Source organism: Bicyclus anynana, chromosome 7 (assembly GCF_947172395.1).
Source record: "Bicyclus anynana chromosome 7, ilBicAnyn1.1, whole genome shotgun sequence".
NCBI lineage: Eukaryota > Metazoa > Arthropoda > Insecta > Lepidoptera > Nymphalidae > Bicyclus > Bicyclus anynana.
The window spans coordinates 5,788,273-5,812,884 of record NC_069089.1 but is presented as its reverse complement, the minus strand read 5'-3'; the positions used below and the strand labels follow the sequence as shown (position 1 = coordinate 5,812,884).

Here is a 24,612-nt window from a genome sequence, read left to right as displayed (position 1 = left end):
AGTGAATACTTTGGGTAAACTTAAAACGTAGTAGTAGTAGGTTACCTGAAAGTTATCCATTTGTAAACGTTTAATCATTTTTTTTTTAAATTTCAATGTTTACCAGTAATGTATGTATGAAAAAAATATCATAATATGCATAAAGTTATAATATAAAACACACTCATATACTTATATACGTTCTAACATGTTAAACCGGATTGTATGCCAAAATAAATAAGCCCGAATTCGATGAGTTTACTTTAGTTCTATGGTCACTTTCCTACACTACTTTTTATTTAAGTATTATCGTGCATGTAGAATAAAAAAATTGTATTTGTACTTGGGAGTACACTCCCAAGCCCGCTTCCATCTTGGACTCAGTCAATCATTCAAGGGCAAACTTGTCAATCAATGTTGTTAGAAGAAAAAAAGAGTTCTCTTTTTCTCTTCTAACATCATTGTTGTCAATGTATAGTCAAAGTCAAAGTCAAAATTCATTTATTTCAATTAGGCTTAGTTTATAAGCACTTTTGAAAGGTCAAGATTATGTCATAATTTAATTTAATCTAATGGTGGTAATAATAGTCGAAAATTTAAAACTAAAGTTACGAGGATTCCAAACGCGCCTTGGTCCGAGAAGAGCCCACTACAATCTCATCCAAGGCTTAATAAAATAAAACTACCTATAATTTGAACAGTACAAAACTACGAGAACATACCAAACTGCTAGGTATACACACGAGTACGCCGATAGATGATTTAACATCGAACATCGCAGCGAGTTCAACGGCACAAATGTTCCGTTAATTGCAGATACCTGTTTGATGCAACTTCTAAAACGAGAATTGGGCGCTTGCAACACAGAACTTTAATTTGGAAGTCTCGGTCTGAACCTGAACTGTAATAAATCCAATTTAAAGTTATATACCTACATATCGATTTCGAGTATAAGTAGATATTAGATTGGAATTTCGTTGATGTCTTCACTAGCCACTGCGTTCACGCGAAATTAGGTTTACTTCTTAAGCGACTAAAAATAAAGCAAGCTTGAAAAGGCAGATGATATCGTAATGAAGTAATGAATTATTTGTCTAATAAAGGTTATTAAAATTTTGCATGATTAAGTAGTAATCATACAAAATGAAAATATTCGGCATGAATGATAGATAATAATAATAAACTACAATTCCTTGAACAAAAATTACTTGTGAAATGAACCAACAGGAAACGCTTAGAAGATATAAGAAAATAACTCTGAGCACTATGCCGTCATTTCTGAGCGGTGCAGGTGAGTATGCGCGTTTTTCTGATATAGTAACAGCCTTCTAAGCGTTATTTACGTTGGTTCATTTCACAGGTAATTTTTGTTCAAAGGCTTCTAAAAAGTCTATTGAATTGATGAATTTAGAATAATTTCAATAAATACTACGTTACCTATGTGTAAAATTTAATGCTTTGTACGACCTTGAAGATAACTTCGTTTTGTTTGTACGACGCATTATGTCAACTGTGTAAGCCTGTTAGTAATTTTCCTACCGCGTACCTTCTATTAATTACGATAAGACCTTAAACTATTGTTATAACTTCAGCGGCGGTAATGCAGGTCCCAGGAAAACTTACTCGGTTGGGACTTAAATAACATTCTGTTGTTGCTACGAGGTCAAGAGTTTCAATAATCTGCTAAAGTCACGTTTGTAGTTAGCACGAGTAGTTATGTAAAGGCAAAGGCAACTTCGATGGCTCGAATTCTACGCGAAAATGCAAATTGGGTAGAATCACAATTTGTGCTTGATTGTTATTCGCCCTCGGAGCTCGCATTTAACAAATGGAACAACCAGGTAAAAGATTCGGTAAATAAATTACGAAATGAATAGCTACGCTTTAACCTGGATCCATGGTCGCTGTAATACTGCTGTTTCTTGAATTGCAGGAAAAATGTACACTTTGCTGTTATTACTTTGTTATTTATTTAATGGTTTCTATGGGCAGATAAACAAATCGGCAAAAATATCGGCATCGCGTCAACTCAAGTGAATATCTGATTTTCATAGGTAAGCTTTTTAAAAATTTTGCACCATTCTAATGAAACCGGTTTAAAGGACATCCTTTGATAGATTTTAATGTCTATAACGGATATAAATTATAGATTTAGATTTATCTATATATATAAAAATGTATTGCTGTTCGTTAGTCTCGCTAAAACTCGAGAACGGCTTAACCGATTTATCTTATCTTGGTCTTGAAATGTTCGTGGAGGTATAGGGAAGGTTTAAAAGGTGAGAAAAAATCAAATGATTTCCAGGAAAACCCTAAAAACTGCCCTTTTCTATTTCCCATACAAACGTTTAAGAGTCAAGCGGTAGGGGTAGGGTAGGGGTAGAGTAGGGGTGGGGTAGGGGTAGGGTAGGGGTAGAGGTATAGAAGGGTTAGAGTAGGGATAAAGAATAAGTGCACTTATGTCAAAACGAAGCTTGACCGGGTCCGCTAGTATTAATAATAAGAATTACTCATGCAAAAACTATGGTAGAGCGTTCATCGAAATTGTAGGATAAGGGATACGACTATCAAATCTTATGGTTCAGTTAGTCTATGTGATGCACTCAACGGTATAATAGCCGGTGGATGCAGGACTATTGTAAGGAGTAAAGTACTTAGCCGTGCAGCTATAGATAGGGTGTTCTGAACTGGATAACTGGGTTATGGGGGTGATACGAGTATAACATAAATGGAACATCGAAGTATATCACGCTAGATATTTATATTTACTTGGTGCTCTCATATTTTCAAGTATATAGGCGTGGTTCACGTGAGAATAAGGGGATAAAATATAGCCTGTGACACTCACAAGTAACGTGGCCTTCTAGTGGTAAAGAATTTTCAAAGTCGGTTCAGTAGATCCAGATATTACCCCCTACAATACCACAAACTTTACCTCTATTTTATATTAGTATAGAACAGATGTAGGTTATTTGTGTCACGCATCTTCCCAGAATGTCATAAGAGTCGACAGATGATGTCTAGTGGCGATTAATCTCTCTTGACCGAATATGCGAGCAAAATTGTTTCCTTAACGACGACGTGGCTAATGAGTTCCGTTTCTATTGTTACACTGCTTCCGTCATCTCAAATATTACTTGCGTATGACTTGCGGTCAGGAATATTTTCACAATAATAATCCTTGAAATTATGTTTGTGTGCCATTATTTTATAGAATTCCAAGCAAAGCTTAGCCTCATAGCTCAATAGCTCAACAGTAAAGGGGTCGGTCTCATCACCGAGAGGTGGTGGTTCGATCCCCGCCCGTTGGTATATTGTCGCACCCACTCCTAATAGTCTTTCCGACCAGTTGGATCATATTTAAAGGATATGACAAATATCTTTTTTTTAAAGCCAAGGGTTATTTTTGTTAAAAGCTTTTGCCACTGCTAAACCTTGCCAGTCAACAAAGGAAATGTGAGGTGGGTATTTCTAGAAGGGTACTTAATTTAGATGCCTTACGTGAGATGTTGGGTAAAAAACATCCACTTTCAAGACGTGATCCCGGTACCAATGCTCCCGTCTTAAAAATACCTACCTGCTAGTAATTAAGTGAATCAGTTATATTAACTTATACACAAGTGTCTATTTTAGTCAAATATTCGTCTATTTGAAATTATTAGTAATTTTAAAGTTGTACAACATTTACCAAATTGTTGAAAGCTTAACGTGCGCCGAAAGCAGAAGAATAATGGTCGAAATCACTTCAAGCGACTGATTATGAGGATTTTCACATTAAATTTTTCACGTACACAGTAACTTATATAATGTGAAAATTTAAGGTTTGGTCTCCATTGTTTTAAAAAGATTACTTTAGACGTTCAGAAATAAGCATGTTAAGCAAAACAATCTATCCAATATTTTCTATAGATAGTTTCAAATTTGAATAATTTGTATGCTGCTAATTTGTATACGTACGATATACTTGTTAAAAGTTATACGTAGACTATACTTGTGTAGTTATAGGGATATATGTGATTGGCCTTTTATGGGAGTTTCGTGTTAACGGTGGCCGTATTATGCGGATTTCCGAACCTTTGTCGGTGACGAGGTGCGGTGAACGGGCAAAGTTATATTAACTGGGCGGCTACTGGTACTGGAATATTGTCTTTAGATATGATATTACTTTAGTGTGATATCACATATACCTACTCATGTGTCATATTACGTGTCTACATCATATTCTTGTATATACTTGTATATTATATTCAGAAGCACAATTATCCGCCCACTTTAATATACCCGCGTCATATTAAAGAGGGCGGATAATTGTGCCTCCGAGTATGTTATTTTTTTATTTCTTTTTTACAAAAAGTAGCAGACGCCCCGTGATATCACCCGCGTAGTTCCCGTTCCCGTGGGAATACAGGGATAAAATTAGCCAAAATATGATTACCTCCTACAACTTCACAAAGTCACAAACTTTGCCTCTTCATAACATTAGTAGAGATAAATTACTGTTTGTTAGTTACGCTAACACTCTGAAATGGCTTTAACTATTATACACTGATTTATTTTTTTGTTTCGTTACGGGTTAAAAGCAATAAATGATTGGGGAAATTCAAAGGAAAAACCACAAAAACATCACTATCTTAAATCGGCAAATTCAGCATGTTAGCTAATCTTAATAGTTTTTGTATAAAACTTCTAGAATTCTAAATGCAAACTATGTTCTCGAAAAATACGAAGAAGTACTGTTCGTCTAGGTACTTTGTCATGAAAATTTTACATGCAGTTTAGATAAAACCTTTCGACGTAGACATGACATAATTATTTTTTTTTATTCCGTGACATTGCGATCCACTATTTTTTTGTAAGCTATTACTATTTGATAACATAATGATTATAGCTTGGCAAATACGTTCGTAACACTCCCGATGGTCCGCGCTGACCGGGAGGGGGAGGAACTCCGCGCGCACGATTTCATACCCGCGTCCGCATCTTAGGCGTGTCGTCAACGAACTTGCCAAGCTATAGAAATTTCTCCGTTAGAAAACATGCAATCACCCGAGTTCCCGGTTTCACAAATTGCGGATTTTTGACGTGACAACGTCTTATAATTCGATGGAACCGGCTGCACACTCGAAAAAAGATGACGTCATGCGTCGTTCCCTCGCTCTAGGTTGCCAACATTTTTTTCAAGAAATAAAGTATATTCTGGTCTATGTAGATAATTAAACAGTATTTTAGAAAAACGAACATGTTCTTTTGAAAAGTGCAATCAATTCATCAGTATTTTCTTATGACGTTGTCACCTTCAACTGTCGTCAGTAAACCGATTTTACACAAAGGATTTTTTTTGTAAAACATATTATCAAGTAATTTTAATATTTTCTTTTGGCTCATCTTGTATTAAGTCGTTCTTGATCTCAGTGTTCTTAGATGTCATCCGCAGTTGCGTCTATTGTATAAAGAATCTTTCAGTTTCTCGACGGGCCTTTTTCAAGACTCTTATCTCCACGCCCTGTTCCATAACCGACACCAGCAGACTACTTTTTCAGTTTAATTAAGAACTTTAATTGCTTCTCTCCACCAACTGTCGTGCCGTGTAATAACTCTTAGGATTTAGTCTTACCTACCTTTCTTTCATTCCTTGCGAAAGGTAATTTTCATTTATCAAAGTTATAAAGCTACTATAATTTAAATTCCTTTCTCCTTCCATCTCTCCTTTAAATTTTAAGTTACTGTCTTTATTATTTGGGGAATAATTTAACTAAATTTACTCTACTGATTGTTTTTCATGAGAATTTCAAGATAGTTCTGACGATTTGGTTTGCTTTTCAACATAATTAAAAACGTAGAGGTTCTCGAAAATTCAGCCTATCATACTTTCTAACTATGACCACGTGTCAATGTTGATATCACTCTAAATTAGATAGTAGATACTTTTTAATCAGGATCATTGTATATTTAGCTATCTATATGATTAAGTTAAGCAAATATATAACTATAACGCTAATAATTTTGGCTGGTGGGAGGCTTTGACCGTGGCTAATTATCATCCTACCGGAAAAGACGTACCGCCAAGCCATATATATATATATATATATATATATATATATATATATTATATATTGATATCTAAATAATAAAACTTATGATAACATGAATGTACTTTTTCAGTGGACTGTGGCAATAAATACGATTTTAAAAATGATTCACCAGACTGAGCTCGTTTGCCAAAATATTCGTTAATAGTGTAGAAATATGTAAATGTATCCAAATTGTTTGAAATTCATATATAAAGTCTGTTGTTGAAATTAACCTTTAGTAGGCGTGCTCCGTCCACAAACGGGTCATCTGATAGTTAATATTCAAAGGGTCGTACGATCACGGATTCCGAGCGTGTCCCACTTCCACCGCATCGTAACGAGCTCTCAGAGCCTTCCCTTTATTTCCGAAATTGTACTCGACATCGAAACGAAGATTCTTATTAATTTTGTACTAACTATGTGACTCGCCTTATACGTGTTTTTCCTAATAGACGGAGAGCCAGCGACATCCAGACCTTCGATATACTTATATTATAAAGCTGAAGAGTTTGTTTGTTTGTTTGTTTGTTTGTTTGATTGAACGCGCTAATCTTAGGAACTACTGGTTCGATTTGAAAAATTCTTTCAGTGTTAGATAGCCCATTTATCGAGGAAGGCTATAGGCTATATTTTATTCCCGTATTCCTACGGTAACGGGAACTACGCGGGTGAAACCGCGCGGCGTCAGCTAGTTTTATAATAAATTTTATAAAAGCTAAAAATTTGTCAGCTCAAACTCCTATCTATGGAGTTTGGACCGTGGTGGCTTTGGCGTGGATGCTTTTCAAGCATCCAAACCCTCAAGTATGAAGTATATTTTTATCGGCATAATATGAGAAATGATATAGTTATATAATGATATAGTGGTAGGAGGTTTTAAGGATCCAGACCCTCAACTGTCCAAGTATAAAGTGTATTTTTTTCATAGTTTACTCGGCATAATATGAGAAATTATATTCCCAGTCGCCAGTCACTTGGCTTCGTGGCAACCCTTCGCTAGAGACCCTTGAAGTTTCAAATTAAATTAGTGTTTTTCGAAGGGTTGCCGCAAAGCTAAGTGACTGGCGACTGGGAATATAATTTCTCATATTATGCCGAGTAAACTATGAAAAAAATACACTTTATACTTGGACAGTTGAGGGTCTGGATCCTTAAAACCTCCTACCTCCCAAATCTACCACGGTCCAAGCTCCATAGTTGGTTATCGTACTTACTTATGGTAGGAGCATGAGCTGACAAACTTTCAGCTTTTATAAAATAACGAAGGTGTGGGGTTCACTGGCTCTTAGTCTATAATGTGGTTATCCTCCTCATTAATGTCCATTGAGGTCATGGCTATCGCAGGAGATATGTAAACTGTTACTCTCTAGTGTTACTCATTATATCAGGAAAATAATTCACGTGCTCTTTAATACGTGTAAATATGTACAGGACTACCTTTGCTTTAATATTCCATGCAGTTGGAAGCGATTCATATTTCCGGTTATTTCATAAAATGTCATAATTAGCTTTTATTTTATCCGGTAATTCTACATGCATTATATTAAATATCTGGATGACTGAGTTTCGCGGGATTTTTTTAATATTTGACCTTATGAAATTGTCTTTACATGATAACACCTCTTAAATTTTATTTTTATATTGCTCAAGAAATAGGTGTAAATAACAATAATTAATTAATTCAAAAATATATTATAAATTCAAGATTAAAGTTATTATATACTTGTAGATTATATCACTAAACAAAATAGAGAACATTTTAATAATCCAATTCATAACTTCAAGTTGAATTTTGAAACCTGCCTTTTCAATTTCACGGTTGGAAAGCCTCGCTTCAGCTATGCAAAGATGCGTTTAATGCAGTGAGCCTTCATTCTGGTGATGCGTGGGTCGGGTTTGCGAGTCTCACTGGGGCGTTTACGATTGGACCATTTGAGAAATATCAGGAAATAGTTTTCATATTGTTAGTATATATAGTTATGCATATGCCTGACTTATTGGTCTGGTGGTCAGTAAATGTGACTCCGGATTACGAGATTAGGTTTTCTTTCTTCCAATAAGTGTTCAGTAATGATTTTCACCCCGGAGTTGGGAATTTAGTGGTATCATGCCCCTGTGTCTTAGAAAACACGTTAAGTTGTTGGTCTCAGTCATTATCATTAACATCTGATAGTGATCATAAAAAAGTTTAATTATTATCATCCTAATTCCGCCAACCCGCATTGGAATCGCGGTTTCTACTGATTCGGTAGAATTAAGCTCTATATTCTATCCTTATAGGAGAGGGAATGTATCCCCTCTCCTATCCTTAAAGGAGAGAAGATATAGAGGGGATATATCGCCTGTCCTATCCTTATAGGAGAGGGGATATAGAGCTTAGTTCTGCCTAGTACTGCAGTGAACTGTTAAAATGGGCTACTGATGGTGATGCTACTATGCATATATTTGTATTATTACAGCCTGTACGGTCTACGGATTGGTGTTTGTTTGGTGGTGAGTTTTGACAGTAGCTAGTTACCAAACTCCTAACAAAGAGCAATCTAGAATTCTTGTAAGTACGAGTATAATGCAGTGTAGAAACCAGTCAGTGAATATTATTAAAATTAACTAGTATCTACATGTTTAAAGTAAGCCACTGGCCAATCATCTTAGAATGTATGTGGTATGAAAAATCCAGTTAAATAATTTTGACAGGGGTTTCTTCATAGCCAATTTTAATGTTAAATCATAATCATCATCAATGAAATTATTCCTGCACTATTCGAAGCGAGATATCGAATTTAGACCCATCTCGCTGTTCCAATACCGATTGGGTCATAAATTCAACCTATCTGGTTGCTCCAATAAATTTCAAAATATAATAGGTAACGATTATTATCAGTAGCGATAAAGACTATCGTTATGATGTGATAAAATCTTTATTTGCGGGTCAGAGCTTTTTTATTACGTGACGTAATGTAAGTATCACGTGCTGCTTACTTTTTCTATTAGTTTGGTCCTAAAATGTTACAACAATAGTGTAAGCGACGCAATTGTATATTTTATTTGTAAATGTTTTAGTGAAATAAACTGGCCGGGCATATAACGGAACGTATAACGTCCAAGGGCTGTCAGTTTTGACAGATATTTGAATATACCCAGTTCGTTACGAATTACCCAATTGTCAACATCCCTTGCAACGATATACGTCCTGAAGAGCTCATTTTCGCCGAATATTTCTGTGTTTTGTTTCGTCCGTTACAAAGTGGTCCTTCGAGCCGGATTTCTGTGTTTTGTTTCGTCCGTTACAAAGTGGGTATAAAATGTTACACAAATCTATAACTTTGTTTTATATTAAGATCTATACATAATATTATAAAACAAAGTAATCTGTCTGTATGTTCGCGATAAACTCGAGCCAAGCTACCGAACTGATTTTCATGCGATTTTCACCAATAGACATAATATAATGACTAATGGGGAAGATTTAGGTACTTATATAATTTGTCAAGGTTATATTTTGTGTATATTGATTATAACCTTCTCTCCGTTTTTCGTTATTTGAAAACTAGCGGACGCCCGCGACTTCGTCCGCGTGAAACTCAATGTAAACTTTCAACTACCCTACCCCTACCCTACCTCTATATTGAAATTTTTTCCGAATTTTCTTTGCTATAAACCTCACGGAGCCCGAGACCTTTCGAACGAATGCAAAACCGTGGAAATCGGATCGTGCGTTCTGGAGTTATAGCGTCAGGAAGGAAAACCCGACTTATTTTTATATAGTAAGAAAAAGACTAGCGGACGCCCGCGACTTCGTCCGCGTGAAAGTAGATGTAAACTTTCAACTACCCCTACTCTAGCCCCACCCTACCCTATCCCTACCCTGTCCCTACCCTATCCATACCCTACCCCTACCCTACCCCTACCCTACCCCTACCCTACCCCTATCCTACCCCTACCCTACCCCTAATTTTCTTTGCTATAAACCTCACGGAGCCCGAGACCTTTCCAACGAATGCAAAACCGTGGAAATCGGTTCGTGCGTTCTGGAGTTATAGCGTCAGGAAGGAAAACCCGACTTATTTTTATATAGTAGACTAGCGGACGCCCGCGACTTCGTCCGCGTGAAACTCAATGTAAACTTTCAACTACCTCTACCCTACCCCTACTCTACCCCTACTCTACCCCTACCCTACGTTGAAATGTCTCCTAAATTTTCTTTGCTATAAACCTCACAGAGCCCAAGACCTTTCCAACGAATGCAAAACCGTGGAAATCGGTTCGTGCGTTCTGGAGTTATAGCGTCAGGAAGGAAAACCCGACTTATTTTTATACCTATAGTAGAGAAGATATGACGATAAGTGTCAGAAAAATCAAGCCGCCTGAGAGCTTTCAATGAAAACACTGTGTAAACATAGGCGATCACTTATCCGCAACGTATGTATCGGACGCATCGCATCAAACGGATTTTTAATTTTACGGTAGATAAAATCCGTACGATGCAAACAATACGATGCGGATCAGTGGACGCACTTGTATAATCTACTATATAAAAATAAGCCAGGTTTTCCTTCCTGACGCTATAACTCCAGAACGGACGAACCGATTTCCACGGTTTTGCATTCGTTGGAAAGGTCTCGGACTCCGTAAGGGTTTATAGCAACAAAGAAAAAGGGGTAGGGTAGGGGTAGGCATAAGTCAAAGCGAAGCTTGACCGAGTCCGCTATTTTCTATACAAAGATGACTAAAAATCTGTTTGATGCGATGCGTCCAATGCGTGCGATGCGGATCTGTGGAAGCCTGCCATAATCAAAATCAAAAAATCATAAAAAAATAAATTGGCTATGTTGTATAAAAATTGTAAGAAAACTATCTAAAGTGTTTAAGTGACCGTCAAATTATACAATTACATATATAGAACTTATAATTATATAATTTATTAAATATATAAACACAAACACAAACAATAAGGGTGGTTCCAAGTACCTAATAATAACAAAATTAATGTTAAGTGTACTTAACTTGTGTTATTAAAAGCTACAGCAGATTTATGTGGAAATCCAATATTTCTCATTCATCTAGTGTAGGTGTATGAAATATGATATGAATGAAAGCTAAATATAGTAAGAGAAATGTAATAAACCAGAGCGCCAGACCATACCTACTGATATAATAAACTTGTGACATGTGAATGTACTTATTACGCCTTTAAAGAAGCCTCAATAGCTCAACGGTTAGAGGGTTCGGACTCATCACGGAGGGGTTGTGGTTCGATCCCCGCCCCGTTGGTCTATTGTCGTACCCACTCCTAACATAGTCTTTCCCGATTAATTGGAGGGAAATGGGAATATTGGTCATATTTAAAAAAAATGTGTCAAATATTCTTAAAAAAAAACTTGTTTAATAATTGCAGACATACACGTTGGTATATAAGCCTTTGATGAAGAGATTTTTATCATTTTATAAAATCCGAAACTTTGCAACTCATGCTTCTACATGCTTTAAAAGTTTATATCGTTAACGGTGTCTGTCGAAAGGTTGTCTCAAATTCTGACCGCAAATACAGCTTGTTTCAAATTGTAAGCTAGTGTATTGTTTGTTGCAGTCGGACCCGATGAGACCGGCCGAGGCTGAGCGCAGTAGTCCCCGGATGTCGTGAGCTCTGCCCCCGGGAGCGCACCGTCGCCGTGATGAGCACAGCCCGCCAACATGCGTCGGCGGCCATTTTGAATCGGCAACGGACACGTTTGACGGCGCGCGATGGCCGTCGGCGGCGCCCGAGCGTTCAGCCCACCAGCGCAACCACGCGATTCCACCCCGCTGCTACACTATGAGATGTGGAAGCACGGCAAGTGGCGACAAAAATCCCCACCAAGGACAAACGCAGCTGTCAGAGTTCCCAGATAGAGATTGTACAGTGAGACGTTTGGTGACGTTTTGTTTAGTTGGCCTAAGTGTTACTGTGTCGTGTAAATATAGTGGTGTGTAGATGTTAGAGATGGCTGACGGTAGAGGGTCGCGCGCGCCGCTGCTGGAGTGCGGCGAGTACGCGCACAAGTCGCCCACGCCGCGCTGCTGCCTGTGGCTGGCCAGCCATGTCAACGTGAGGAAGTGCGTCGCCGGCGTCATGCTGCTGTCCGTCCTCACCATATTCTTCTATACGTATTATGTCACCATGCCGCTGACGAGGTGAGTTCGTATATTTTTGAAATAATAAATAGTTTTATATAAATGATCACCACTAAAATTCATCATCATTATCATCATGGATTATTATTATTGATGGACGTCAACTGCTGGACATGAGCCTCTTGAATAGAATACACCAGCGGCTTCCTGGAACCCTCTAAATGTCCTTAGTCTAACTGGGAGGGAGAGGGGGTCAAACAACACTGCACTTTCCGAAACAGGTCGCTATTCCAGAACCTTGGGACCCCAACGTACTTTGGATATTCGCGAAATATGCCCTGTCCATTGCAACTTGAACTTCGCGACAGATAACGACCAAGTGCCATCATAATAACCAGCCTATTATTTTACCAGATCTGGACGCTGGCGGTACACAACCGTGGTGTTTGAACGTCCATGCAAGAGGCCTATGTCCAGCAGTGGACGTCCATCGGATGTTAATGATGATGATGATGATTTTACCAGAACATGGCAAAGACAGGCTTCTTTATAAATAGGAGAGGGCTATGCAGCATAGATCGAACATACTGCTATACGATAGCAGTATGTTTCGCACGCATTATCCCTGAAAGGCGATAATATTTGACACATATTATTTAACAATGACTATGGAATATTAACGATAACGACCGAGAGTGATGGCTTAATCTGCTCTTTGAGGCATGGGTATGAAACACGTGCAAGTTTTGAATTCTAAGCTTTAACTAAGAATTTCTTGGAAGAAAGAAATTCAGGATTCAACTCCGCATCCGAGGCAGGGACCGATTTACACTCTCAAACTTACATTCACACTCTTAAACTTACTTAATGACACGAGGGTGCTTTACTTTCATTGTTGCTGGCTAATAGCCACTGAATGTGATCTCGCCACGATCTAGCGCTCAGGTGGCCTCTTAGCGCTTGGAGGAGAGTGTGGATCCAAGGTAAAAAAAGACGTCAGAAATGATGATGGTAGACATTGTTGTTGTTACACATAGGTAAGCGTATATGAATAGATGCGCTTTTTGCACGTGCTCGCGTTTGCATTAACAACCTTGTTATAATGAATCAGCGATCGCAGATATCGACTTTACTCGTACACATTAATTATTCCGCACCGCTATGTCAGGAACTATTTCTGCATAGCATTCGAGGGAGAATTTACAACGAAAACGTAAGCGCGTGTGTACCATTTTGCATTGGCACGTGCATCGTTTTTAATATACAATTCATGCATTTCGTTATTAAATTTAAAATTAAAACGTCGTGGAACATGCTCGAACATAATTAATTACTCTAGCCGAAATATCGCGCGCCATTCGCACAAAATCCAATTTACTTGCTAACTATCGGGAACAAACATGGTGCTGTTGGTGAAATTAATAATATGAAATTATCGCGCTCGGTCACCTCGCACTGTATTGGGATTAGTGAGCCATTGTTTCCATTGTGTGTGCTACTATGTAATTTTAGTTTAAACCGCATTTACAGCAATTTAATGCGTTCGGCGTTTTGATGCGGAGTACATTAGTCAGCACACATTTCACTGGGCATTACGGTAGTCATAACTAATCTTGCTTATTTCAAATTTGTGCTTCATTAGATAGTAATGCGGGCTCGCCGCAGTCAATGCAAATTTGTGCGCCAGTTAAACGATATATACCAAATTACGGAACGTTTTAGTGTATCTGGTAATCGTTTTGTTGTTATTTTCATATTATATTCAGCAGTGATGGCCTAGTTAGTTACAGTGTGATTCAGTTAAAGGATTTGCAAACCTTTGTATTTAGTAATTGCATATAACTTTAATTTGTCTTTTTATTTTAACTATAAGCAATTATTAGCGATCATTTGTACCGCCGTACTTCCTAGAAGTTCATATTTTAACGGTGTCCGTTAAAGAGCTTTCACGTAGATATTTGTTATCTACTACCTCCCAAAGCTTAATTTATGTATAATTGAGTACGCGCATGGGCTAAACAATCTTTTCTATACTAATATTATAAAGAGGAAAACTTAGTTTGTATGTTTGTTTGTAATGAATAGGCTCAAAAAGTACTTGACCGATTTTAAAAATTCTTTCACCATTCGAGGGTAAGTAGGGGTAGGGGTAGGGTAGGGGTAGGATAGGGGTAGTTGAAAGTTTATATCGAGTTTCACGCGAACGAAGTCGCGGGCGTTCGCTAGTAATTTATAAAATGACAAACGTCAGGCCATGACATGCCAATAAAATAAAAAAAATAATTGTTTTCAACACAAGTATCAATTTCCTAGTTAGGGTTCCTGTTAGTAAACTTTATGGTTTAAGTTATACCGTCATATCGCCGCGAATTTTGGCAGTTTCACAACCAGGCGAACTATATAAGGAACTTACTCGCAACTCGATATCCCCCTAATTAACTGGGAGATGATAAACTTAAACTTGCAAGTTTGCAAACTGTAATCGTGTTGCATCATTAGCGTCTATGTTAACTAAATAATTAATTCATGATACCTAACAACTGGCAGCTCGATATCGTTGTGTTTGGAAATCCATGCAAAAGGCCCATGTCCAGCAGTACACGTCTATCATCATCAGCCTTTATCCGTCAAATGCTGGAAATAGGCCTTTCCGAGAGCTCGTCACCACACACGACCCTCCGCCTTCCTCGTCCAGCCACTTCCCACTACCTTGTTAATGTCGTTTGACCATCTGGCTGGAGAGCGTCCAACACTGCGCTTGCTGGTACATGGTCTCCACTCTGTGGATGTCCATCGGCTGTTAATGTTGATGATGATTTAGATGACGTTTGCTGACGGTAATGATTACGTAAACGACAAAATTGCTTGCAAATGAAATGTATTACATGACAGGCTACTTAGGTATATACCTATTGTTTATATATGGTGATAAACTAAAAAAGGATAAACCTGGCTGAGTTTGTTGTGGGCTCTTCTCGGAACAAGGCGCTTTGGAACCCTCGTAACTTTAATTTGAGGTTTTCGAATAATTATTATCACCATTATCTTAAGTTAAATATTATTAGCTGACGTTTCGAAAGAGCTTGTAAACTTTGAAATAAATGAATTTTGATTTGTTTTAAAGAGCAGTGATAGCCTAGTGGATATGACCTCTGCCTCCGATTCCGGAGGGTGTGGGTTCGAATCCGGTCCCGGGCATGCACCTCCAACTTTTCAGTTGTGTGCATTTTAAGAAATTAAATATCACGTGTCTCAATCGGTGAAGGAAAACATCGTGAGGAAACCTGCATACCAGAGAATTATCTTCATTCTCTGCGTGTGTGAAGTCTGCCAATCCGCATTGGGCCAGCGTGGTGGACTATTGGCCTAACCCCTCTCATTCTGAGAGGAGACTCGAGCTCAGCAGTGAGCCGAATATGGGTTGATGACGGACGGATTTGTTTTGATGATAATGTTAATGATGATGATGACGATGACGATGACGATGATGGTGATGATGACCTAAAAACTAAATGTTTAAATCAAGAAATAACGTGCATAATACGAGTGGATGTTTCCTTTGCGCGGCGCTTGGATTATAGTTTACGAAAATTCAAAACACCCCTCTAGTTTTGTATAAAGTTACTGAATAGTGACGCTTTGGCAGTTGTGGACTCCCCTCAGTTCCATTGTTGGATCGCGTGACAGCCGGTAAAGCCTTTCAATCTTGTTATATATTTAAATATAATATTTGCTTTCAGTTTTGGAAAACGGGCCAGTCGCCATTGTACTCTTGTATAATGGATTGATGTCTTTTTAACCTTCCTTTTATGTTTGTATCGTTTAATCGTCGACCGAGAATTCTCCTTTGCCATGCACGAAGTGAATTTAAATATGTTGGCACATTTTTTTTTTCAAGTATCGAAAAAGATTTATTGCGCATAAAATTAGCCGTTAAAGCCGGAAATTGCTTCGCAAAAGAATTAAAAGCATTTAACTTTGTGCCCGAGCGTCCTTGTCGCCCTTTGTTTGGCAGCTTTTCACTTCTAAATTAGAACGAGGAGGCGAATATTTCAGAGTAATTTATAACGTGATTTTATGTAATTAGGGCGGATGTCGTGTAGCCAGAACGGTAATATTTTATTTTATCGGCCAAAATTTACACCGCCAAGATGAGCGGGAAGGGCGGCAAGTTTCCCCGGATCCCGTGGAATTTATAGCGAAACTTGTGTTCCGCCTAATTAATGGAAGCTGCTTTGGTAACTTCGGTTCTTATAAATCTGATGATTTTAAAGGCTTTTGTTTTAACGCCGTTTATTGGCAAATTTTACGGAAATTCTCTTTTAAATTGCTTGTTAAATGCGAACATTAAAACTTTTTCAATTGTCGTATCGCGGTACTCTTGAATGTTGTTCTACTTTTTGGAAAAATATTTTAACATCTCAGCCGAAACTGAATAAATAATACATACTGATATTATGATTGCAATTGGTATTTATATTATAAATACGCAAAGCGAAACCTATATACTTACTTCTTTTTCCGATAACCAAGAAGGAGGACTATTGAATTTGCAGCTGAAAAATTAAATGGAAAAGGAGTGTAGGTTAGTACCTAACATATATTTAAATCATCTAACATATATTTCTATTTAAATTAAATTGCGTTTAGCAAACACACAGTATGCCAAAGCTAATGTAAAAGCAATGGTAGGTTATAAAAACGATTTCAATATTTTAATGAAATAATTGATTTTTTTAATTAGCAAAAAATAATTTACTGCTACACGAAAAGCATTAGGTACCTGTTATCTATTTATTTTTTGAACAGCACATCATCATCATCATCATCAGCGGATGCATACAGATCCGTCCACTGCTGGACAATAGTCATTTCCTAGAGCGCGCCACCACACACGATCCTCCGCCTTCCTCATTCAGCCACTGCCCACATATATATCACATAAATCAACAGATATAATATGTAAGAAGTAGAATACAGACGGCAGAAGCTTTACATAGGAGCTAAACTTTTTTGAAATTGAAATTCAATACTTGGACTAAGTAGCCAATTACAAAGAATAGGTATATTAAAAATATGAACCTTTATTATGAATAGAACAATTGTTAAATAATGAATTGGGTTTATTTGTCGTACTAGCTTTCGCCGGATGGCAAATAAAAAGTATCTTTGCCTCTGTTATTCTTTTCAGCGCTTCGTTAAAGTTTCACTCCGAAGGAAGGGGCGGAGCTTTCATTAAAGCGAAGAGGCAACTACGCCAACAGAACGGCTTCAGACCGCGATAACCATATCTTTCGGAATTTACGAGACCGTTCTGGAAATTGACAATCATTTCAATGATGTCTGGAAGCGTCCAAAGCTTGCTTTATTATTCGTTCGAGGGATTTTACAGCGCTAATTTTTTATTCACGAGCATTTAAATGTAACACGTAAAGCGTGTTGGAAGATGACCAACAATTAGCCTGATTTGTGAAACATACAATGTAGTAAAATGTGCATGTGTGTGAAGCACACAAAACTAATGTTGTAACGTAATTTTTAAAGCGCTCTGAACTCTAATTAAACCCTCTTTAGGTATATTTTTTGAGTCAAATTGTTTATGTTTAATGGGTATACCCAAAACCAGCCGTCACCCATTTTTAAAAATGAACTTTTTGGTTGGACGTGAATATTTTTATGGCTATGTTTGCATTATAACAAATATGAAGAGATTGTGAATTAAGATTTTGTTATTATTTTGAAGTTCCCTTTCTAGATAAAGCTGTAAGAACAAAAATAAAGTAATAAAAACATTTAGTTTAATTATTTATTACTTAAGTTGTGATCCCTTTAAAAATTTTTCGATTTATAATCTGTACTTTCAAGTTTTAATTTTTTTGTACTACTACCTGTGTAAACCAGAAATATATTGAAAAAGCCACCGACATTAACAAATTGCAAGTGATTATTTTTATTTACTCACATAATACGTTATTTAAATAGAAAATCATTTTATTATTGTTGTCGTTTAATATACGAGTATGTGAGTAATAATGATTTTGTAAGATAAGGGCAATAAAATATTGACTATCATGGAAACCCTATCCGAATTCCGTGCCTACGTATAAATATTCGGGCAAAAGTCTTTTATTTATTCTCACGCGTTTGAGATAAACCGTAATAGCTCTTTGATGTGGCTTCAGCTGAGGAGGCAGGCCCAACTTTGGCAGCTTGTGATTGATTTTCATCAAAAATCCGCAGGCGGATTAGATACAAAGTAATTTTGAAAAGTTTTAATTACCTGATCCGTGTTTTATATCTGCGAGAAGATGTAAAAGAAAATGAATCCACAATCGTTTTACCAAAAAAAAAGCGTTTAATAAAAATAATCTCCCACAAAATTTAAGCTGGATAATTAATTGACGATTACGAGCGGGGCAATTGTGGGACGTAGTCTCTTTGATTGAAACGTAGTTTAGTGAAAACGTAAATTCTGCTATTAGGTCGTAGTATGGAGTTATTATGGATATAATTAAATTTATTTATTACTAGCCGATACTTCGCGGTTACACCAACGTTGTTCCCGTTCCCGTAAGAATAAACTACAGCCTTAAACACTCACAAGTAACGTGGCCTTCTGGTATTAAAATAATTTTCAAAATCGGTTCAGTAGACCCAGAGATTAGAGGGGTGTTGGAGTGAACCTGTGTCCTTGGTGTGAACCAAATCCTTAACTGAACTAGGCACAAAAATCTATTACAAAAATTGTGTGGATTTTGAAAAAGCTTAAACTTTCGATGCTCATTTTTCCGTCATTTCTGGTGCCCCTCTAAACGGGATGCCCTAAGCAAATAGCTTATAGGCTAGTTACCAAGGCCGCTAATAACTCTTGACCGGAAAATACCTATGTACTGAAGTGTACAGATAACAGTAAGTAGTAAATTCTTTTACTAATCATTGAAAAATAAGTCAATCAACTAATATACTCTAGGTTATTCCACAAGTAATTGGTAGAGTTGAGGCATTCGTAAACTTAGTGCCAGATGGCCTGCGCCGTTTATTTTGTTCTTGACTTCAATAATTCCCGCTGTAGAGTTTAGGCGAATGCTGTTTGTTTCAAATAAACGATCCGCTTAACTAAATGGATGTGACTCGCCTCACATGCCGCTATTACTTGAGATGGGACAGGAACGTTTACGGTACAAAATGAACTAATGCAACGTTCACGGAAAATTAAATGTCTATACAAATATACATACTCGTATATAGGTATTTTTACGTGCGTATGTCGTCATCAACCCATATTCGGCTCACTGCTGAGCTCGAGTCTCCTCTCAGAATGAGAGGGGTTAGGCCAATAGTCCACCACGCTGGCCCAATGCGGATTGGCAGACTTCACACACGCAGAGAATTAAGATAATTCTCTGGTATGCAGGTTTCCTCACGATGTTTTCCTTCACCGATTGAGACACGTTATATTTATTTTTTTTAAATGCCCCGGACCAGTTAGGCTAATAATCCACCATGCAAACCTAATGAGATTGTCATACTTCACATATGTAGAAAATAATTCAGGTATGCAGGTTTCCTTATGGTGTTTTTCCTCCACTCTTTGAGATACGTGATATTAAATTAATAGTAAATTCACAACAGAAAAGTAGGAGGTGCACGTCCCTGACTGGATTCGAACCTACACCTTCCGATTCGAAGGCAGAGGTTACATCCACTGGGCTATCACGGCTCTACTATAAAAGTGTTGGTTTTTAAATCCGCGTTAACTACTCGGTCTTTCAATTTTGGTAATGCGGATTAGTCATACCTGCTCTCGAATATAAATAAACGTAATGTTGAAATCAATATTATCAGTTTACTAGCGGTCGGCCGCGACTTCGTCCGCGTTGGAATTCAGTTATTCACAAACTCGTGGAAAGCAGATTTTTCGGGATGAAAATAGTCTATGTCCAGAATAAAATCAATTTCCATTCCAAATTTCAGCCAAATCGCTTCAGTAGCCACAGCGCAAAGGGGAAACAAACATACACACACACAAACTTTCGCCTTAAAATATTAGTGTGATAAGAGAGAGAGTCAGTCCTGAGAAGAGAGGGGGTGTGGAGCTTAGACCCACCACGCTGCTCCAAAGTGGGTTGGCGGGCTGAGGGTGATATTGTCAGAGTAATTTACCACTATCAGATGTTAATGATAATGACCGGTATCGACGGCTTAAAGCGCTGTGTGTGTGTGTAGCACCACCATCCCAATTCCGAGCTGATCTGAAATCAAATAGGCTAATATACCAACGTTGAAACAAAAACGATCAATAGTAAACCTCTTTGTATTCGTATAAAGTGCAATCCTATCAAAAATTATGTGCCGGCGCTATTCCCAAAACTGCATTAATTCAATCTGATGCGACGTGTCGTGACAATGGCGCGTTTGTAGCCCTCGCAGCTTTCCATACATTTATCACGAACTATTGGTGGTAATATTTATGATGTACTGTTCCCAATAGTTTACTATTTTCAAATACAGTGTACGTATATTTACAAAAAATCCACAAAGAACCAAAAATAAATATTGACAAAGAAGAAAAGTTTGCTACCAAAAATTAAACATACGTAAGGGTCGTATATGCATAGTTTCACGTCCGTTGACATATTCTCCAATACCCTCAGATCAGCAAAGCGGCAGCATCAAACTATCGAGTTTAACTACTAAGAAAGTATGACTTGTAGGTATGTATTGTACACACATGCGGAACATTCGGCGCGGAATCGGTTGGGAAACGCTCGTAATGTTTTTCTAATTGCCCCCCTGACACACCAGCGACATCTTGCGACCGAAAGTTCGGCGCGTCTTAAGGTAGGCTTCTGTCCTTGGCGACCGCGACGCATGACCGCGACCTGCGACCGCGCGACCACTTTTATTTAGTGCTCCGTATAAAGCAATGGGTCGCGCAGTCGCAGGTCGCGGTTGAAAGTCGCCAAGAACGGAAGTCTACCTTTACTTGAAAACGCCAGCGAAGCGACAGACTGTCTGGCGCATTTGGTGTGTAAAATCGCCTGATAATTCCGTTGCTGAAGTTTCGTAAGCAAGCGTTCCACAAGTGTATCGCTATTACTTAAAGTTAGGGGAAGGTTTCCAAGATTCGACCTACACACTGTAATAGGACAAGTTAAATAAATTGAGCCCTTTTTTTACGCTGGGAAATGCTTTTAAGCATCCCGACCGTAGAGTGACAGGCAGAACTACTGGCATTCTACGGCCCGGTATGTGGGACTCACTGACACCAAAATACTCACTAAAACCCAGCGGAGCCACCACCAAAGGATTGTGAAAGAGTGGAAGGAGGTGCGCATATCGGCGCCTTCTACCACCCGTCCTTCTTCTGCGGAGTGAGTCAGCGTCAGGCGCCTGCTCACTCGCTGCTCCGATGCCTTAGAGTAATATTGTTGTCGTTTAACAGTTTAGTATGGCGCGACCGGGTGCCGCGGCCGCTGTCGCAGTGCTCGCTGCTGGCGTCGCAGCAGCAGACGGCGCGCGACCACCGCTCGGACGCGCGACTGCGCATCGACGCCAAGGTGCTGGTCATCGCCGAGTCGCTGTACTCGCGGCTGGGGCGCGACATCGCCGAGCTGCTTGTCGCCAACCGGATACGGTATGCTTTGTTCCTTGACACTTTTCCATGACCTCTCTGGTGCGTTTGGTAGTGCTGTAGGCCTCAACAAAGAGGTCCTGTATTCGATTACTTACTCCGGTCAATTTAGGATATTATTATTATTAAATTAGCTCAGGTCTGGTCTAGTGATAGGCATTGGCTGTGGCTAGCTATCACCCTACCAAAGACGCACCGCCAAGCGATTTAGCGTAAAAACCGTCAAAGGTAGAATAAACTTGTGCCTCTTCCAGTTAAGCCTGCTTCCATTTTGGACTGCATCGTCACTTAACATCGGCTGAGATCGCAGTCAAGGGCTAACTTGTCATTGAATAAAAAAGCTTTGTGCAAACACGATCGTAAATGTGATAGTGAACATATTTAGTTAGATAACGCCGTATGCCGGCCAATAATCATCGTCATCTTCATGTTTTCAAACGCAACAGCTCCATGGTTAAGGGGCCTGATCTCCGCCCGTTGGATTATTTTCGTACCCACTCTTAACACGGAATTTTTTCGACTAATCGCTGGGGAACAGGAATATTGGACATATTTAAAAGATACAGCAAATAGGCAGTAAGCAAGATGCAGCCTACGGTGGGACGCAGTAAAGAGGCACCTTAGGCAAGCTAAAGCCTAGAAGGTGGCTGACCGAGGCTTGGCAGCGTTAAATTTCGTAGAATGTATCGCAGACATGAAATACTTATTTTAATAGTTAACTGGTCGTAATTAAATAATTGAATAATTGTGCTATGTGCTTTTGCTATGTATTTATTTTCATTTGTTGTCATTTGTTGTAATTTAATATCGCCGTCTCCTATTTAACTACCTACCTAGTAGAAAGGCCGGCGAATATAATTTTGTACATTATTCTCAACTCTAGACCTTTCTTCCCCGTAGTCACGAAAGAAACAAGCCTTACAAAGAAAATTAAAAGCTAAGATATTACAAAAGTTAATAAAGCTCTTACAAAATGAAATATAATGTACGCTACCTACATATTTCTGAAAAAAGTAAAAAATTAACTTCTTGAAAGTTTTAATACTTGGAATTTGGATACCTACACCTACTTATTCCCTTTCTATTTACACTCATGTTATCAACTTAGAGCGCTGTCCTATTTGTGCGTTGCGTTTCGTTGCGTGACGTCGCAGCGTCGATTCTGCGTCGTTTTAAATAACAATCCACATGAAAGCATTGCGTCGTTGCAGCGACGTTTCAACGGAACTCCATTGCTACGACGGACAGACTTCACTTGTTTAGATCTATTATTGAGACTGACTGGGTGCTTGCGTTGTCTTCGTGAACTGCTACGTCGTGCGTTATCGCGACGCAGGTAAGGCTCACAATGCGTCCGTTGATCCGTTGTGACGACGCAACGCAGCAAATTAATGAGGCATCTCCCTTTAGTACCATGACCAATTGACGCTGCTTAAGGCGGATTTACATTTATCTGACGTGACGTGACGTGACGCATCAGGACAGAATCCGTATCATACATTTTGTATGGCAACGTTAACACTTATCGGCTTATACTAATCTATGGATCTGACGCCGTGCGTAGACGCACCGCAAGTTGGGAATGCCACGCGTTTATCCGTTACCACGACGTAGCGCAACACATTAATGAGGCATCTCCCTTACTTGTAATCAACACGCGGCTTGAATTATGTACATAAAACACGCATTGTAAATGCAGCAGGATATTGGCTCGGGTATCTAAGCCCAGATGCGACTTTATGTAGGTTATTTGCAACGCTACGAAGACGCTTTATCAATAAGTCAGAAGTTGTTCGCGCTATCTTAGTATTCATCAACAGTATGATGGTTCGGTCTAACGCGATGTTTACCACGAATGTCTACTCTTTTAGACTGCTAACTATCTTATGTACGGGTAACATGTTTTAGTTTTTGATTGACAACAAATTGATGCTAGACTGCGTGTTGAGTGATATTACGTTAGACGTTTGCTAGGCCCACTATTGTCTCACCATTATCATTATCAACCTATATTCGGCTCACTGCTGAGCTCGAGTCTCCTCTCATTATGCGAGGGCTTATGCCAAATACTTCACACACGCAGAGAATTAAGAAAATTCTCAGGTATGCAGGTTTCCTCACGAAGTATTTTCCTTCACCGTTTGAAACACGTGTATTTAATTTTTAAAAATGCACTTAACTCAGAAGTTGAAGGTGCATGCCCCGGACCGAATTCGAACCTACACTCTCGGAATCGGAGGCTGAGGTTATATCCACTGGGCTATCACAGCTCTATTGTCTACGAACGACAAATATATTGTCTAATTGGTCAGGAGATACTCGGAAGGCACACAGCACAGAGTACCAAGTAGGCAAGTAGGTAAGTAAGTAAGTAAGTAAGTATATCAACCAGTCTACAGACATCGTACTCTAATAGCAATATTCATCAACGAACCAGTCCAACAAAACAGAAAAGGTTTTTAAAAGCGTAAACCCATTAAATGTTTTAGCTTTGGGCTACAAAGTAAAATACGAATGTTAGAAAGGGGGTTTTGTTTAGAATACTCTATAAAAGTTATATTTAACGTGTACATTCAGTTGGCTGTAAAAATAATTTAAAAAAGTGTGTATTTAGTACATAGAAATGAAGATTCAAGTGATTATTCCAAAACAGAGTTTCAGACAAGCTAACTTTTTTGAAATACAATATCGTCGTCGTCATCAACCCATATTCGGCTCACTGCTGAGCTCGAGTCTCCTCTCAGAATGAGAGGGGTTAGGCCAATAGTCCACCACGCTGGCCCAATGCGGATTGGCAGACTTCACACACGCAGAGAA

General features: G+C 38.5%; 1 protein-coding gene across 1 annotated transcript in view; it reads left to right on the top strand.

Moving 5' to 3' along the window:
- LOC112058158 (bifunctional heparan sulfate N-deacetylase/N-sulfotransferase) overlaps positions 1-24,612 on the top strand; it is a 160,881-nt gene that overhangs the window by 73,319 nt on the left and 62,950 nt on the right. Inside the window, exons 2-3 of the mRNA XM_052882607.1 lie at positions 11,638-12,221; positions 21,607-21,798. Of these exons, the coding sequence (XP_052738567.1) occupies positions 12,022-12,221; positions 21,607-21,798 (392 nt within the window). The 5' untranslated portion in view covers positions 11,638-12,021. The remainder of the gene's footprint in view (positions 1-11,637; positions 12,222-21,606; positions 21,799-24,612) is intronic.